Source organism: Daucus carota, chromosome 3, assembly GCF_001625215.2.
Source record: "Daucus carota subsp. sativus chromosome 3, DH1 v3.0, whole genome shotgun sequence".
Taxonomy (NCBI): Eukaryota; Viridiplantae; Streptophyta; class Magnoliopsida; order Apiales; family Apiaceae; genus Daucus; species Daucus carota.
This window is the reverse complement of record NC_030383.2, coordinates 34,266,255-34,285,670: the sequence shown is the minus strand read 5'-3', so window position 1 is coordinate 34,285,670 and position 19,416 is coordinate 34,266,255. Positions and strand designations below refer to the sequence as shown.

General features: G+C 35.9%; 2 protein-coding genes across 3 annotated transcripts; both read right to left on the bottom strand.

Annotated features, from left to right (window-relative positions):
* Nucleotides 1-1,548: 1,548 nt before the first annotated feature.
* Nucleotides 1,549-6,105, bottom strand: LOC108213235 (pectin acetylesterase 9). 2 transcript variants are annotated; one of them, XM_017385005.2, is made up of 12 exons: nt 5,744-6,104; nt 5,502-5,584; nt 4,518-4,647; nt 3,786-3,865; nt 3,511-3,597; nt 3,100-3,224; nt 2,965-3,025; nt 2,724-2,780; nt 2,560-2,637; nt 2,330-2,435; nt 2,034-2,182; nt 1,550-1,946 (listed from the first exon to the last, which is right to left on the bottom strand). In XM_017385005.2, the coding sequence occupies exons 1-12, from the start codon at nt 5,871-5,873 to the stop codon at nt 1,788-1,790; spliced, it is 1,245 nt and encodes a 414-aa protein (XP_017240494.1). In that variant the 5' UTR covers nt 5,874-6,104; the 3' UTR covers nt 1,550-1,787. The 2 variants fall into 2 exon arrangements, with proteins under 2 accessions (XP_063944737.1, XP_017240494.1); XM_064088667.1 differs by lacking the exon at nt 2,560-2,637 and having other exon boundaries at nt 1,549-1,946; nt 5,744-6,105.
* Nucleotides 6,106-8,314: 2,209 nt separating this feature from the next.
* On the bottom strand, nt 8,315-13,712 carry LOC135151505 (uncharacterized). Its single transcript, XM_064089987.1, has 13 exons — nt 13,086-13,712; nt 11,976-12,257; nt 11,705-11,896; nt 11,351-11,617; nt 10,341-10,751; nt 9,981-10,250; nt 9,612-9,898; nt 9,352-9,531; nt 9,163-9,267; nt 9,005-9,083; nt 8,818-8,922; nt 8,637-8,727; nt 8,315-8,511 (listed from the first exon to the last, which is right to left on the bottom strand). The coding sequence occupies exons 1-12, from the start codon at nt 13,710-13,712 to the stop codon at nt 8,641-8,643; spliced, it is 2,892 nt and encodes a 963-aa protein (XP_063946057.1). The 3' UTR covers nt 8,315-8,511; nt 8,637-8,640.
* Between the last annotated feature and the right edge of the window lie 5,704 nt (nt 13,713-19,416).

Here is a 19,416-nt window from a genome sequence, read left to right as displayed (position 1 = left end):
CAATCGGATACACCCCTTTAAAGTTGTGAAATTTTTGGTACTTGTATATATAAATTATGACTCTGCACATGTTATACAGTGTTAGTACAGTTTTATGTTGGTGACTTTTCTTTTCGTCAAGAGTTTAAGGATGATATTAGGGGTGAACATGGGTTGGGTTGGGCGGGTTTTTGGAAAAAAATGACCCAACCCAATTAGTTCGGGTTAATAAAAAACTTAACCCGTTAACTGAAAAAAATTTATCTAACCCAATCCTACCCAACCCAATTGATTCGGGTTGGGTCGGATTGGTTTGGGTTAAACTTGCGAAAATCATAATAAATAAAAATTTAGTCATTCATCGCGACAGGAAAAAAAATACTCACTCGCACACCGGTAGCTAGTAACAGTCGGCATACATATTTATAGTTACTCAGTTTCTATGAATCATTCACCAATATTAGTCGATGCGTAAGTTTTTAATCGAAGAGGGAACCCTATTACATTGGTGAAACATTTGAACAATGGTGAAATAATAGGAAATTGTTGTATACACACTCAGTTATGAACTCTTATTTATAAGGTGTATATCAGTTCATTAACAAATTATTAACCATGTTCAAATTCCAAAAGTCATCATTTACATTTTATAGTTATCAAAATACTTAAAATTATTCATATTGCTGTTGTAAATGTATAGACACACCCTAGATAAATCAAACTTAGGTTAAAGATTGATTGAGATAAACTAAAAAATATAAAATAGATATGTAAATATTATATATATGTATATATATATAGGGTCTTACTCCAGTACAAACTCCTTACTGTACAAACGTACAAACCAGTGATTATGACAATAATATTTAGTGATTAGCAGATTTTAATTTAACAAATACATACATACATCCATCACCACCGCCACCACAATCACCTCCAATCACCACCACCACGACAACCCCACCCACCATCCACCACCACCATCCAGCGCCGCTCTCTCTCTCTCTCCACCATCCACCACTGTCCAGAGTCTCTCTCTCTCACCACCACCGACCACCAACCACCACCACCACCACTGGCAGTGGCTCTCTCTCTTTGGTTGTTCGTTCACCGACAAGTGCTATACACACACAAACACATTCACCGCTGCTTTTCTCATCTCCTTGAATCGTGTCTCTCTCTCTCAATCGTGTTTCTAGCAATGTCCTCGCACCGGCGTTGCGGCTACCGCCGGCCGCGCTGCACCACCATTCGGCTATGCCACCCCGTAAGTGCTCCCCTCCCCTTATCTCTCCATCAGATTCCCTTGTAGATTTAGTGATTCTGTTCAATTATTTAGTGATTCCGTTCAAGTCATTTAGTGATTATTTGTACGTTTGTACACTAAGGAGTTTGTATTTGAGCACTTGCCTATATATATATATATATATATATATATATATATATATATATATATATATATATATATATATATAATCGGGTTGGGTTGGGTTAGTTCAGGGTTAAAATCTGTAAAACCCTGACCCAACCCAACTTAATCGGGTTTTTTAAAAATTAACCCATTTATTTTTCGGTTTTGAACGGGTCGGGTTAATCGGCCTAAAAAAGGGTCGGTTTGGGTTGGGTTAGCGGGTTGAACGGGTTTATGTTCACCCCTAGATGATATCTTGATATAAAATGTAATGGAAATTAGCAAATCACAAATTTGTCTATGCTTATCACTCTATCTGGCATGGCTTTCTTCTGTATTGTGTTAAATGCCTGAATCTGCTTCTTTTGTTGTCATGATTGCATGGCTTGCTTCTGTATTATGTTAAATGCTTGAATCTGCTTGTTCCATTGTAATGTCTGAAACTTGAGCGTAATCCTATCAGATTGTGGCAAGTATTGTCACAGGGATAAGCACAGTCAATTTCCATGGTATCTCTTCTTCCAAAGTACCAGTCACCAACTGCCTCTGCGATTGTCTGCAACAACATAGACGATTAACTACTGACTGACCACCATTATGCTTAGTATAATTGTTCCGAAAGAAGAAAAAAATAGTTGTGAACCTTATTGTTCACTCTTGGGGAGTCTGCTCCAGACCATGTGTCCTCTGACTCGCTTTGGCAATGCGCAAAGCAAGAGTTTATGAACAACCCTCCTCGACGTGAGTACTCAATGAAGAATCTCAGAGCATTAAGCATCTCCAGTCTAAATCCTACATTAGTAATATATTCAAGTAATCAGTACTGGCTTACACAATTAGGGGTAGTACAGGCCGGACATGTCTTATGTTTAATACATACACTTCAATAATTAACAGCAAACCGTGATCATTGTAAAAATGCAAGGAAGCAAAAGTGACCTTGTAGAATATCTATCTGGTTTGGGGAGCATTCTGCTGGATTTATCTTGCAGTGATTCCAAACTCCATGGGGATCAGCTGAAGTTGGCACAAGTATGTGATGAAACTGTCCAGTGAACCAGGTCAGAAACTTGTTAGCCTTATACTTCTCAACTACAGCAAATAATAAAACGGACTGAGTGTTGTAAAAAAATTTAAAAATATTAGCAAATGAAGATAAATATGTGCACCTGGTAAACATCATAAGCCGTATTTAAGATGAACACAGGCGTCTTTATGTATGGTAAGGCATACTGTGGAAAGATGCACTGGGCAATAGTTTGGTATGGTTATAATAACGATTTAGGTTAATAAATTTTAGAAACTCAGTGAAGAAGTATCTTAATCATCTTACCTGTTCAGGATAATATTCAGACTTTGTGCAGTTCTTGTCCATGTTATCGACTACTCCCTGCAAAAGTAGCGCAATAGTAAAGTGAATGAACAATTAGGAACTTAAAGGGGTTAGTTTTTCTAGATCAGTCTCTTGGCTTTTTTATTTTTTTTCATAGACATCTCGACCACTAAGCGCTGTAAATAATATATCCAGCAGTAGAGCAAATCAAGCCTAAATTCTTCAACAAAAAGAGGGAAACCTGAAGGGAGGTAAGATTCTTATAAAAAGCTCTCATGGTGTTGTTCAGCATTATGTCTCTACTGCAGAAGGAAAGCAAAAAAATTAAAGTTTCTTGAGAAAATAATAATTTCTATTGAAGAAAAAGGGAACATACGCATCCAAGAAAAACCCAGCATCACTAAAGCATTTGACACTTGTATTAGTTGGTAGATAAGTTGCAAAGTTATCGCAGTGCAAAAAGACCGCCAATCCACCTGCAGAGCATCCTCCAAGGAGAGCCTAGACACAAAACACATTCAAACAAATTTTAGCACACATGTTCGTTTAACTTGTGATCACATATATATTTATAAGAAAAATATCATCTCTAAACCATCAGTAGTATGACCAACACGTCCAACTCATCCTTCTCAGATGCTTCACTTGTAAATTTTGTCACATCAGTTAATGTACATGTTATGAGCAAAACTGAATCTGTGCATCATACATTCTGATAGCAGCAAGTGTTTCTAATGACAAAACTTCATATATATAAACAAATATACCCACGACTACATAATATTACCTTTTTGGCATTACTTAAACCCTTTGGAAGAAGATCAAGGATGATTGCTTCCCAGATTCTTTGCCCTCTGAAATATAGCAATGATGTCTGCTTGTTCAATTCCAAAATTAAAAATTAATATATTGTCCCACACACAAAACAAAGAGTGGAACACAGCATGCAGAGATTAAATCATGGAAGAACTTGTTGCGTTGTCCGTAGATTCTAAATACATATCTTAAAAGTTGAAAGTGCTTTAATACAAAAACTAAATGAGAAAATTGTTTCATATTTACCCCATTGTCAAATATAGAATTCCCAGCAAATGAGGCCCCGTCACAGTACCTGATCTTCACACGATTCCAATTGTAAAAGTCTGCTCAAGTCCATGCATAGTGTAAATGTTCTCAGAGCACAAAATCTGATATATTCCAGCGACTAATGTCTTGAGTGTAGTTATACTTTCAGTAAACATTAGACTCTGATGCAACTAATGGTTAGTGCTGCGAGGCCAAGTAGAACTCTGACTAGACGACAATTAGCAATTTCCAACCAATTTAGTCCATTAAATAACAAATGCAGAGACAGTAAGACTACTTTTGTGCCCTTATACTACATTGTCAAGCAGCACTGGCAAGACTACCGAGTGGCCAACATAAAGAGTGAAAGCGGGGAGTAAAATTTCAATGAAAATAAGAGATGAAACAATATGAAATAAAATAGATGTGTGCACAGGCATAAAGTATCTACTATTGGTATATTTCATTATTGCATGATGTCAAGGGGATGTTGACTCGTTCACTTTGTTAATTACATAGAGCTACAAACGGGAAATGATCAATTCTTCCAAAATCTCGATGATGTTTTAAAAGCTGAGTATGAAAAATATATCAACATTCTTATGAGTTACTATGAATAATGCTCGATTAAGTAGACCGTTGCATCTCATAACTGCATTATAAAGATATATATTTACAGGAATCAATCGATGATGATGGGACTGCTAACCAAAAAAAGAGAGGACATACCAGGATTTCGCGAGGCATTGTTACTAAGAATGCCAGAGAAAGGTTCCATCTGGTCCATGTAAAGGGTTGATCCTCGGTGAGTTTTAGCTCTATCCAAACATGAAGCGACGCTATTACACCACCCACCACCCTGTCATGAACTTCTAGTTAGGCACTGTTGTGTACTGCTGTTGGAACAGTAACAACAATTTTTTGCTGAGAAGATTTTTTGCTGAGAAGATGGTGAAAAACTGTTTAGTGAATTTAAAAATAGTTTTTATGAAACTGCTGCTTTTGGGATAAATATGTTTCTATATTTTTGGGAAAAGCTATTTTTTGTTTTTTTTGGAAGGTGTCATAAATTTTACTATCAAACATCACTAAAAACTTTGCTTTTTAATATCATAATTCAAAATAGGCTATAGCAAAAAATCTCAAAATATGCAAATATCAAAAATTACCAAAATTTATTTTATTTCAACATTACCTCTTTTATCCACACTTTTTTCTGACAACACAACAATTTTAACGGACTCCCAAACAGGATGCCAACGAATATTCAAATATGACAATTCACCTATCATTGGGCCTACATATCTGGTAGCCATTATTTAAAGCCTAAGCTGCATCATTTGAATGGTAATAATGGCAAGGTTGAATATTCCCTGCAACTAGCATGAAAATAATGGGTGTGGATCCAGCAATTCTACAGAGACAGGTTATCTACGAGTGATTGAAGGATATCTAAATATAAGATGTACAAACTTTAGGCCTGCCGTAGCATATAATCAGTAGGTAGTGCATGTTCGCATACATATTTATAATTTATAAATCACCTTCATTTGCAATACAAGCAAAATGACTTATAAACATTGAGAAGAAATTACAAATATTAGCCCTTACAGTGAATTTACATTCTTTTGAGTTTGATGGTTGGAGCCTAGGTAAAGACTTAATATTAGCAATTTGCGGTAATTGTAAAACAGTATATCTGGTATTGCCTACCTCAAACTGCAGAAGCCAATTACTCGCACCAGCCGCAGACCCCCTGTGGAGGTGGTAAGCAGGCAAACTGCCATCCAAGCAATCTGAGCACAAGACAATGACGCACATTTATTAGAATACAATATAATCCTCGCAAGCTCACCTCTTACCACCTCGAGATTTTATGATAACTGATCACTTAACATGATATCAGAACTCAAGCTAATGTGTAGAATACATAAAAGAAAGGCAGGCATACATACAAGCTCCGATGGCCGAAGCATTTTGGACCAGAGTCATGTTAACCAGAAGCTGGTCGTTGGCAGAAGATGAGATAATGCAGCATGGCACGCACGTTAGCAGTAGCAAGCTAAACAGCATTGAGCCTGACATTATAAATGAAAAGAGTTTCGCAGACTGAGCCTGGTGAAATTCACCACAATCTCAATGAAAAATGGATTTTACAAGTACAAGGGATGACAGAGGAGAAAAAATGATGCTCAGAAGGGATAGTTTGTTGGTTGTCGAGATATTACGAGTTGAAACTTGAACAAAAATATCACACTTTAATAGACAGCTTTGATACAGAGTTTGGAAGTTACTACACGCATTTTGTGCTTAGACCAGGATTGAAACTTTTTTCATGTTTTAAGATGTTCCAAGTGTGTTCAATCACCTGACAAAAAAAATGTGTGCAATCCGAGATTAAAATCTGACAAAAATAAATCCGAGATTTTAGTAATATTTGTAATATTTAGCGACCGTTTGGTTGAGTTTAAAATAAGTGCTTCTTGCTTAAAGTAAAAAAAACTGAAGTAGAAGTTAGAAGCAAGGTAAGACTTATAAGTGATTAAAGTATTTAGGAAACAAGTAAAAATCATGAAACAAAAGATAGTATTCTTAACTTTTTATAAGTGTTTCTTGACTTATTACACAAACGATACGATAATATCTTCGGTATTCCAAAACTTAATATTGCCATATTTTTTATTTTTGTTAATTTATTTGTGATTACTCATTTAAAACTACCAAGATATAAATTGTTTTCAAAAGGTTTAATAAATATACCTATAGGGTCGCGCTCAAGAGAAAACCAATGGTTAAAATAGAACCATAGAACCACTAAGGTTCTATTGCAGAACCCTATATTTTTCATAAATTTTCAGGTTCTAAATCTAAATACATATTTTTTTGCATCGTTATGTGTATTAAAAAGTAATTTTAAAATATAATGCATAAATAAGACAATTTTTTTATTTGAACTTCTACGGCAAAACCTCACTAATATTTTTTTCATTTGAAATTGTGCGGCAGAACCCTAACTAATACTAGAAATAAGGTAATGTTTATGAGGATTCTCTCCCTAATCATTCTATCTAGAACATAACCCTAGATTATAATATATATTTTATAAATTGATACAGATAAGCGGGAATTGAAGCGAAAATGACTATGTCCGCTGCGAGGCTCCTCTCCATGACAACAAAATGTAATGGGTGGATTAACTTTTCTGGGTTTAGTGGGACAGAAGAGAGGGTATCAACATTAAGCAATTACAAAAGAAGATAATGATGTTAATGAAAATTATTAGTTGGTGATGTAACCTGATCGAAATCACAACTAACTTATAATTTTGGCCTTTTATTTGCTCCTTGCCTCTACGGTTCTACTACTACACGGAATCAATAATTATGGGCCAGACTTGATTGTTGCATCAGCGTGTAGTTGCTTTGCGGATATGGTAGTTCAGGCCCGCCTCACCTCTTTTATCAAGACAAAAGGAAAATTTTTGGGAAATTTTAAGATATCCATGTTTTTGAATTTACGAGATTTTCTTCTCTTTTTTTTGATTAGATTAGTACTTACATTCATCAAATCATTTCTTTGTCTAGTACATACTTAACATACAGGAGGGTTATCAAACCACTCACAAACGCCTAACACATAATAGACAGTTTTTGCTATTTCATGCGCCACACTATTCGCAGAACGATAAATAAATCTAACACACACCGGATTTATGTGCTTTAACAAGTAGATACAATCACGAACAATTATACTAAAATACGACTCTCCTGGACCACCATTACATGCATCAACAAGGATTTGCGAATCAGTCTCAATAACACAATGATTCAAACGTCGAGAAAGCACCCATAACAAGACTTCCTTCATTCTCATAGCTTCTGCCTCTCTCGGGGACCAAGCGCCAGATATGTTGCAGCATCTTGCACCAAGGAACACACCCTGATCATCTCTCATAACACATCCCAGCCCAATGCTACCATTATTGACACTAGTACAAAATAGACTTTTAGCTACGGTCAAATTATACCTTTAGCTACGGTGTTCCAGCGTAGTATATGAACCCGACGCTATAGGGTGGTCTCTATTGCGTCGGTTAAATAACCGACGCTAAAGGGTACCGTGCCACGGTTAAACAACGACGCAATAGACATGTTAACCGACGCTTAAAGCATATTTTATGCGTCGGTTGTGTGGAACGCCGTTGCTTAAAACACTGTTTTAGGCGTCGGCGGTCAACGACCCGACGCTTAAAGTCCACTTTTAAGCGTCGGTTGGTCACAAACGCCGTTGCTTAAAGTCGTGTTTATTGGTCAGTCTTATGCGTCGCCTGTCAAACAACCGACGCTTAAGATTAACTTATAGCGTCGGCAGTCAAATAGCCGTGGCTTAAAGTTTATTTTTTTTATATTTTTTTTTGCTGCTGAGCCATATTTATATTATTATTATATTTGAACCCTGCGCATAATTCATTCATGTAAATAAATCCAACAAGTACCCCATGTCAATAGCACTGGACTAAACTTAGATTACACAAACTTAAATGGAAAACACTAGACATTAATTAATTAAATATAAATGTATTACAATCCATAATTCTTCTTGTCAAATTACAAGTCAACACTAAAAATTATGAAAAGTAGTAATAAGTCAGCTGCAGCCTCAATCTTCCCTCTCGTCTTTACCATTAAAAAACTTGTACCGGCCATTAAAGTTCGTCAACTATCTGTATATATAAAAGAGTAAATCAATAAGGAGTTCTACGATTACAAATGAATATATATAATTTGTTATACCTCATTATATAGTGGAGTTAAAAAATAATTTAATTAATGGAAGTTGTTTTCAAACCTGATTATAGACATTCAACTGTAAAAAACTCAGCCCACAGTTCTCGAACCTCATTGAGTTCCTTCTTTAAATACTTTCTTGAACCAAGGCCCTTGAAAATGCAAATGATGATAACATATTTAGACAAAATATTGAGTTTAATATTCCTAAAAAAATCATTAACTATATATTTTGTTCTCACCTCTTTCCAGTTGGTATTAGGATTTTTTTGAGAAAGCAGGAGTATTTCATGCATGTACCTCATAACATAAAAACCGCACTCTGTACCTCCTTCTTGTTGAGGACACTATATAGGGAAAACCAATAATATTATCAGAAAAGTATGAATCATGTCAGAAAAGAAACTCATATTGATCAACAAGTACTACCTGAACATCTGCATGACACCAAAGAAATTCTTTTCGGTTATTCTTCCTGCCTCCTTGTGCTACATACAGTTTATATGCCCTGTACAAGAAGAATAGGATACATAATCCACATCGTTTATATAATTTACTTCTTGAAATTAAAATCATATACGACTTACGTTCGTGCAGGTGTTGTCAACCGGATATCCCGCTCCCTTCTCAATGAATCAAACACGTAAATGACACTTTCATCCAAACAGAATAGAAGCAACATCCAATGATCACTACAACAATGCACACATAAATGATAAACATACATAGATTATAATGTCAATGAAAATACTCAAATAAATTTATTTTGTTCTTACTCTTGGATGTATGGTGCAAAGATAAAACGCTTATCTTTGTTCGTAACTAAAAACTCTGTCATATACTCAGTGATTTCCTCAATACGTTTATATTCACGCTTGTGATTTATCACCAGTCTAGATGGTGACATAAATGCAAATTTATCATCATTCAGCTCGTTGCACAATTTCGCAATATACCTGCAACATTATATATCACAATGAACATGCACAATAATAAACAATTCAAGAGCAGTTTTTAAGAAAAGGATTAGTCTTACTTCGAATATATTTCCAAGATGGGTATATTTAACCAACTCTTTTTCAGAAATTGATCAACATCTTCGTATGTCACATATGTGGGAACTGTTCCATCTTCAAAAGTAAAGGTTGCACCTTTTGAACTAGGTTGCTCAAGCAAGTAGCGTAAAGATCGACAATTCTGAGTTGAATTTTCATCACTCAAGCCTTTCTTCACTTGAGTCGCTGAACCTTTACTCTCAGGCCTTGTGACAGCATTTTCTGGGCTTTTTTCATGACCTTTTTTCTTCTCCAACGAAACGGGATCCTAAGAAATCACAGTTAGAAGCACAACAAAAAGCAATTGAATATGTGAAAAAATTCAGTACCTTAATATAAATTATATATACCTGTCCTAAGATCACGAGCTCCTTAGGCCATTGCACAAAACTACCCTCAGCATTTCCTACTGTTTCATGTTCTGAACAAGGCACTGGAAGGGGAGTCAGTTGAAATTCTGGTACAACATTATCAACCGATACTCTAACATTTTGAGCAGTAACTGGATTATTATGAATCATGTTACCCCCTTCACTATTTGATGGGAATACAGTGCCCCTAGCCACAATAACTCTTCCTTTAACCGTATCTATCACGCAAAGCCGACAAAGTGTTGGTGTCTGCATTTTCATACAAGTACAATAACTTGAGAACTCTTTAGTAAAATAATTAAAGCGATTATATTATAAAAACACACTAGACAATTATACCTTCAGCTCTGATATGTGATCAGTACCTCCCACTGATTGGCAGCTGCTTCGAATAATTCCATCTTTTGGGGTTCCGACATCATCCATAAAATTATCCTCCGGGAGTGACAGACCCATCTGTTTTAAATGATGAAAGATACCCTGAAGTTTCGTGTTCATCATATCAAGCTTTTCATCACACTCCTTCTGAACTTTCTTTGTGATTTCTTGTGTGATTGTGGCCAATTCAGCCACTGAAATGGCCCCACTATGTTTGCTTTTTCCCGCTCCAAAGACATCTTTTATTTTTGCTCCTCCCCCAACACCTCTAACACGTCCTCCGTGCTCCTTACGTCCAAGTGCCCGAGATAAAATATCATCATGTCCCTGTGGCGTCCAACTTCCGTCTGTAACTTGCTTCTGCAACTCTCCCTGCATAATAAAAATAATAACAGTTTTAAATATAAGTATGGTACTCTGCATAAGTATGTGCATTAGCAGGTATTGGTTCCGATTACTATGTATACAAAGTGGTGCACCAGAGATTGATCATGTCTAATTATACTACTGAAATTGATGGTCAGGCCTAATGATTCTGCTTGTCTACTGATATTACACATGTATTATCTTGTAGTCCATATAACTTTGAATTGAATCATGCATCCTAAACACACCAGCAGATAACACTTTCTTAGTGTTAAGAGGTCCAGGGTTCAAGAATCAGGAAAGGCATGTGTGTGTGCGAATATTTTAATTTCTGCAATTGAACTCTACTAATAAGAACAGTCCTAAACATCTAGCATCAGATATGGCAACTAATAAGAACTCTAAACATCTAGCAATTAATACAGCAGTACAAATGTGGCAATTAGATACTATATTCAGAATTCCGCATCAGATATGTTATATTATGCTTACCTACTGATTTGCATCCAGATATGAAATATGACAATCGCAGAGGAATATTGATATTAACACAAACAGGAATATACTTACAAGTACGCAGTGGGATTTGCATTTTTATAGCTTACCATTTTCTCAAAGACTTCTTTTGTCTGACTATTTGGGATGTAATAACTGCCATCCTCATTCTTTTTTGTACGTGCTCTAACCCAGTCATAACTCCGACTACTACGATCACTCGATAAAATGGACGGGTCAAGAGATTCTGAATTTTCTAGACTAGCTATAGGATCCTCAATGCTCCACTTAGTCCTTTTTGCTTGATATCCACTCGGCCCAAGATAATGCACATGCTCATTATGTTTCTGACTTACTTTTGCCTTCTCACTTATTTCCTGTATACAACAGTGGCAAAGAAGGTCAGATATGTAATATATCTCCAGGTTTTTATGTAAAGTCATTGCATTTATTCCCTTTTTTACCTTATATTCGTCACTTTCGCGTTTCTTTTTGTATATTTCCCATTGCTCTTGGCTGATGAAGTGATAGACTTCACATGGATCCTTTCCGGTTCGTAGAAAGTTCCTTGTCAATTTACCCTTGAAATCCCGCCACTGCTTTGCTGCCTTTTCCAACACGACCTTTTTTCGTGAATCATCGAGATTCCAACGATTCTATAAATTGTGACATTATAGAAAAAATTAACATCTGATACAAGGTTATGCAGAAACACTATATATCCGAATTACATACCTTAATATCATCCCAAATTATATCTTTTAAGCCTTGATTTACTGCATCCCAGCTCTCCAAATTTATATCAACTTGAAAACGGACAACTGATCCCAAATAAATGGTGAAATCTTTAAGCATGTCCCCACATGGCTGACCAAATTCATCAAAATTAATATTACACTCCAATTTCTGTTTTTCAATTCTTTTTTTCAGTTTTTTACAGACCGTAGGACCCCTGGTCTTTTTGCTGCTTACTGAACCAGAACCTGATGTTGCATTGTCTTCATCCATGGCTGTTACCTGCAACAAAATATATATAAAGGCACATCAGTACTTTTAATCTCCATTACATCAGTGATCATAAATGCTGGATATGCTACAAAAATTAGATGATAAATGCTTTATGATGCATCACATAACAGATTTATGCACTTGAGACAAACCATGATCATTTTTTGATGAATTCAGATAGAACTAGATGATAACAGTCCAAAACAGCGGATACCATGGTCACCTTCTACAGAAACTATTCGTTTATGTGGTTACCACGTAGGTGATTGAAAACACACCTATTATATATCCAGTTGGTTACTAGAAAAAAGATCTGAACTTTCTGAGCACTTACGCCTTACAAACTAGCCATTGCAACACTAATCATATGCATACAAGTGATAATCCTGACTACAAACTTGGTTACTGGATTAGAATCTCAATAAGCCTCACGAGATAGCAGAGTATATTTACAACTGAGGCAATGCAAGAACAAAATATTACAGTTTCCAGAGTTGCTGAGATTTTCTTTGTAGTCGCACATTCAGTTTAGCAGAATCAATATGCAGGATATATTTTAATTGAATTATACATAATATGCAGGATTATAGGTTAAAATCCACATCACATGCTTTTTATTTTGAACTAAAAGATCTACCAAATTCAAGCATCTTAAAATCATATATAAGCATAATAGAATCAACAACAGATCTATGACTTGTATTCTTTTTAGTTCAGCAACAGTTCTAGTATTCTTTTTAAAATCTATTATATCATATAACCAATATAATAAAAATATATATTATTACCTTTAGGGCAGGAACTCTATGGAATTCATAGTTGACCATCAATCCATACCCCTTCATCATGGTCACTGCGCGCATAATTTATATCTACGTTATCTTCCCTTATTGTGCTCGTTTGTATACCAATGGAGAAAGGGGGATTATCGTCAAATTGATTATACTCCTCCTCGTCTTCAACATTATCAATTCCAACAATGCGTCGCTTACTTTGAAGAACAATGGACCACTTAGCATCAGCAGGGTCTCGAACATAGAAAACTTGGTTAACCTGTGTAGCGAATATGAACGGGTCATCCTCATGGCCAAACCGAACAAAGTCTACTAAAGTGAAACCCGAGTCATCCACCCGTACACCACGCTTTATATCGAACCATTTACATTTAAAGAGAGCAACCTTGAAATCTCTGTAATCAAGCTCCCAAATTTCTTCAATTACCCCATAGTATGACTTCTTTATATCTCGTGATGTCATGGAATTGCCTCTATCAAATTCCGTAGAAGAAGCTTCCACACATACTCCACTATTCTGCACAGTGCTTTTGTGATCTTGACTTTGTGTATAGAAAGTATACCCATTAACATCATATCCTTGGTAGGATCTCACTGGCATGTCAGGACCATATGCTAGCCATTTAACCGTATTGGAAACGGAAGAATGACTTGATGAATATTGAAACATCACTCGATCTCTGAACCATTTAACAAATGATCGATTGTGTTCATTTGTAACCCATTTTCTGTTAGGTCCCGATACGATTGTAGAAGGGGGGGTTGAATACAATCGTCACAAAATTCGCGCGGAATAAATCTGATTTAAATAAAACAGGATAATCAGATTTTAATTAATTAAATAAACAAGGTTCAAGTAAAAAGTTATTTAAACTTGAAAGTCGTTATTAAATTAATTAAGGTTCAGTTTTAATGTCCACTAAAATTTGAGAATAAATTTGACAGGAAGTATTCTAATTTAGGGATTAAAACAACCGAATGATCAAAGCACAGGAAACTGTGGATTTAACGAATAGCAAGTTACAAACAACTTGAAAGTTTACAAGGCAATGAACATTTTCAAATGAAGGAGGTGAGGCCATATTTATAGGCAACACCTTGAACTTGTATGACAAACGTGGTATGACCATGCTACAAAGATCAGTATGACAATGTGAGCTAATGTCATGCTACAATTGAAATCAGTATGACAAATGGAGCTAATGTCATGCTACAATTGAATCAGTATGACAAACTGAAGCATTGTCATACTATACAATTTTCGGTATGACAATCCAGTATGACATAAGACTTGGAGGCTAAGTATGAAGCAGTATGACAATGCAGAGTAATGTCATACTACTTTACTTCGGTATGACAAACTGGTATGACAATCTAACACATTGTCATGCTACAAATGGTAAGGTATGACAATCTAAAGGATTGTCATACCATAAAACCATCGGTATGACATACACTGACCTTGGCCACCAAGTTAGAAGTGGTATGACAATCAATTAGATTGTCATGCCTTCTGAACTCGGTATGACAATCTAAAGGATTGTCATGCCTTGAACAGTCGGTATGACAATCTATTGAATTGTCATGCCAACTGATCTTGGTATGACAATCTTTGATTGTCATGCCAACTGCCAGAACGCACAGGTAAGGGTGCGGTATGACAATCTAATTGATTGTCATGCCGTGCCCAAAAACAATAAAACCATAGATTTTCTTTATATAATTAATTCAATAATTATTCACTTAATTATATTAATTATATAAATTCATAAATTAAATTAATTCAAATGTGAATCAATTTAATAAATAAATTATATAACTCATATAATTATTTTGAGATGTGAAATAATTAATTAAATAATTATATAGTGCATTTTCTTCAGCAGCAGGTCTTCTGACTTCCTTTTAGCCTTCTTTCTTTTGCTTTCTTTCTGTAAATTAATTCTAAATCAATTAACTTATTAATAAACTTAATTATTAAATTAATTCAAATTGAATTAATTTAATAACTAAATAAATTAATAGAGATTAATTAATTAACAAAGAATTAATTAAAAAGTTTATATTCCAGAAAGCGAATGTCTTGAGCCTTCGTCTTGATCATCACACGGCTTGAACGACCACCTTCCTTTGATGTTAAATATTCAATATAAATAGCTGACACACAAATGTACTGTCTGGTTCATCTGTGCCTAACTAAATTGAATATTCTCCATCAATTAAACATTTGAGCTGTGGTCGGGTCTTCGAATCTTTGTCTTCTAGTTCAACTTCATTTCAGTACACATATGGAATCTCTGATGAAATAAATACTTGAATCTTCGTACCTTCTGAACTCCTTGAACTGCTACACAATTTATTTAGCACCGAGGCTTGATCATATGAAATGAACTTCTTCCAGTGGCTTGTAGCAGATATCTTGGAATTCTTCTGACATTCTGATTCTTGTATCCACTTTACTTTCTTGATCTGATTCCAACTAAACTATCTACTATCATAACTTATCAGAGACTAATCCAGGTTGAGTTACAAGTTGAGTTACAAGTTGTCAGGTCTTCAAACACAAGTTGAGTTATCACCGGTTGTACAAATAGGCTTAGACATGTACCTTGCAATAAGGCCTTTCAATCTCCCCCTATTTGTTTGTTAAACACTAACACACAAATTCAGATGAGGATAACTCAACTAACAACAACTAACAACTTTCTATGACTCAATAAACATTAATACCAACTCAACCATTTAGGAAACAATCCCAATTGATAAGAGAAACATAAAACATTAAAATGTACATAGTAGATGGTTTCTGGTAATACATATAACATTGTACCAGTCTTCATTTTTCTTCAGATAGCTACTTCTTCTGGAATGTCTTTAAATCACTTAAGACCTTTCAATCTCTCAGAGGCCTTGCAATCACCTTTCAAGATCTAACATGTAATTCTCCCTTAATCTTCTCCCTCATAGGTTCCTCCTTAGATGATAGATTGGAACATGAATATTCTCCACCTAAGTGAGGCATAGAACATTCTCCCCTTAAGATCATGGATCATAGAATATTCTCCCCCTCAGAGTTCCTCAGAGTTCTGTCAATATTTCTCCCCCTTAGTTGAGGAATCCTCAATTGTTATCAATAATGATACCAACTGATTAGATAAGACATTGAATGACAGAATCCATTATAAAGAAGACAGGGCTTCGTAGAAGGTGCATCCAGTAGAAAAGTAACCATAGTGAGCATCCACTTAGATACAACATTATAGATACCAATTTTGAACAATAAGGTTTAAATTTGGTAAACAGTGGGTGTCTCACTAAAACATTCTGCAGGTGTATCACTCGACACTCAAAATATCTCTCAGTTTATGGGTAAGGGTGTCACTCACAAGTTCTGTAAGTGTTTCACTCCACACAAATCCTGAGCTTCCATAGATGGTGTGATGTACCTGCAATTAAGATCACCAGTGTTCAAGCTTCCTCTTAAGGTACCAGATACCTTAAGAACACTGGTGTGGTATCTTAAGCTATTAAAAGTGATTTTTAGATAAACTTCCTCTTCAAGCTTTCCATTCAGAAATGCAGTTTTCACATCCATTTCATAGAATTTAAAGTTGGAATGTGCAACAAATGCAAGAAAAAATTCTGATCGCCTAAGACGTGCAACTGGAGCGTGGGTTTCATCATAATCAATTCCCTCTTCTTGGGAGTAACCTTTAGCAACCAGTCTGGCTTTGTTCCGTACAACAATGCCATCACCATCAATCTTATTCTGGTAGACCCATCTAATTCCAATAACAGACTTTATCTTTGGTCTTGGAACCATGGCCCAGACTTCTTGTCTCTCGAAATGATTGAGCTCTTCTTGCATGGAAAGAACCCATTCCGGATCGGCTAGTGCATCTTCAATTTTCTTCGGTTTTTCCTGATATAGAAAACCCAAATATAGACATTCGTTTTGAGTTGCACTCCTAGTCCGAACACCAACATTTGGATCACCAAAAATTAGATCAAAGAGATGATCTCTACTCCAGATCCTCTCCCTTGGAAGATTTAATCTTGATGATTCGCCAGAACTATCATTGTGATGTTGTGTTTGACCGGTTGATCCACCATCTCCCCCTAAGCTGCTGCCAGGTTGACTAAATGATCCACCACTAGTATTAATAGAGTCTACAGTGTTTCCATTGTTTTCTCCACCATTACCTGGATCATTATCAACATTGTTATTGTCATTACCTGTTGCAGCATCAGGTTATTCATTATCATCATCCGAGTCTGAGTCCGGATAATAATCAAACATTAGTAACTCAGATGGATCTTCAATTTGGATACTTGGGAGTTTAGTGTCGTCAAAAGTAACATTGACACTTTCCTTGACTTGTAATTGATCAATGATAAACACCTTATATGCTCGAAGAGAATAACCAACATAAAAATGCTTGAAGTGCTTTGGGTTCAAAATTGCCACGATGTTCATCTCCAACCTTAAGCACAAAGCATTTAGCTCAAATACATGAAAGTACTTGATCGTTGGTTTCTTTTCGTTCATACGCTCATAAGGAGTTTTCATGTGTTCCTTGTTGATCAGAGTTCGATTCTGGGTATAACAAGCAGTATTCACAGCTTCAGTCCAAAAGTAGATGGGCAACCTTGATGTGCTTAGCATTGACCTTGCAGCTTCAATCAAGGTACGATTCTTCCTTTCTACTACTCCATTCTGTTGCGGAGTCCTTGGCGCTGAATATTGTCTTTTATCCCTTGTCGGAGCAAAATCTATTGAGAGTTTCATTCTTAAACTCGGTTCCATTTTTTGAACTTATTTCTCTGACACAAAGTTTATCATTCGAATCCAACTCGATCTCCTTGATAAGATCAATTACCAATTGCGGAGTTTCATCCTTAGAATGTAGGAATAAAACCCATGTGAACTTAGAGAAGTCATCAGCAATCACCAAGGCATATCTCTTTCTTGATAAAGACATCACATTGACTGGACCAAATAAATCCATATGTAATAGTTGCAGTGGTTCAGTAATGTTACTGGTGTCTGTGCCTTTGTATGATGCTATATTAGCCTTCCCTTTCTGACATGCCTCACAAAGTCCTTGTTGAGTGAATTCCAAAGGAGGCAGTCCTCTCACCAAATCCCTCTTGACCAAAGAGTTTACAATTTTAAAATTAAGGTGAGACAGCTTCTTATGCCATAGCCAACTATCTTCAGGTGAATCCTTTGAATAGAAACAATTATCTTCATCATTGGCACCTGAATTGAGATCAGCTAAGTATAAGTTAGCTTTTCTTACTCCACAGAGAGCAAGACGGTCATCTTTAGTGTGAGATATCAAATACTTCTCCTTGACAAAGTTTACTTGGAATCCCTTGTCATAGAAGATTGTGCTTGAGTCCTTCAACCAAAGAAACTTTTTCAATGATAACATTTCCAGCATGTAAATTGCCATATCCCATAGTAAGACCTTTGCTGTTATCTCCAAAGGTGACAATTGGGCCAGCTCTCTCAATCACATTTGATAGCAGGGCTCTATCACCGGTCATATATCTAGAAGATCCACTATCGAGGATCCATACAACCTTTTCAACCTTGTTTGGCTCCCTGCACATATCAAACGAATTAAACCATCTTCGGAACCCAAACTTGGTTGGGCCCGGCATACTTAAAGAATTGACCTTTGTCAGCTTTGACAATAGATCCTGTTCGAATAACATTAGCATCCACCTTGACTGTACTTACTTTCCTACAAACAGCCTTGAACACTTTAGGTTTAGGCTTAGGAACATAAGTATCCTTCTTGATAGGAGAAGGACCAGCAGTCTTGGTTTTTGCAAACTTACTATTCATGTGCTTTCTAGGTGTTGTGTTTTCTTTGTTAGCATGCATACTTTTGAAATAAGCAGACATTACATTAAACGCACACAACATGCAATTATCAACACCACAAGGTTTATGGCACATATCAACTAAAGGAATAGTAGGCATGTTATTCAGAACAACAGGGGGTTTAACAGTTTCTACATTAACATTTTCAGAAGTTCTAGTGTTATTAGTAGAAGAGCATGTATTGTTATCATTCCTGCATCTAACAAACTTATTAGGCTTGTTAAAATTATTCTTTAAGCCATTGGCACCTATGCCAGCTTTGGGCGAACTGAATGTGCCCTCAACTTGCATTGGCTCTACAGATGCCAAAATCTCCCTCTCATTCTCAATATCCTCTAAGTTCATTTCATATTGAATAATCACGGGCATATCAAGTAATGGTTCTGCGACAGGGGTTTTGAATAAAGGTTTGGGAGCATCCTTTAAAACATGTGGGATACCCCTGTCTTCAGCACTCTTAACAAAAGGAGTTATATTA

Excerpts from the sequence above, each read along its gene's own strand:
- LOC135151505 (XM_064089987.1), bottom strand. The coding sequence starts at position 13,712 with ATGTTTCAATATTCATCAAGTCATTCTTCCGTTTCCAATACGGTTAAA. Across the intron at positions 12,258-13,085 it reads GCAGTGACCATGATGAAGGG|GTAACAGCCATGGATGAAGA; the intron begins GTATGGATTGAT and ends ATTTTGTTGCAG. Across the intron at positions 11,897-11,975 it reads TAATTTGGGATGATATTAAG|AATCGTTGGAATCTCGATGA; the intron begins GTATGTAATTCG and ends CACAATTTATAG.
- LOC108213235 (XM_017385005.2), bottom strand. The coding sequence starts at position 5,873 with ATGTCAGGCTCAATGCTGTTTAGCTTGCTACTGCTAACGTGCGTGCCA. Across the intron at positions 3,598-3,785 it reads ATTCTATATTTGACAATGGG|ACATCATTGCTATATTTCAG; the intron begins GTAAATATGAAA and ends TTGAACAAGCAG. Across the intron at positions 2,638-2,723 it reads CTGAATATTATCCTGAACAG|TGCATCTTTCCACAGTATGC; the intron begins GTAAGATGATTA and ends ACTATTGCCCAG.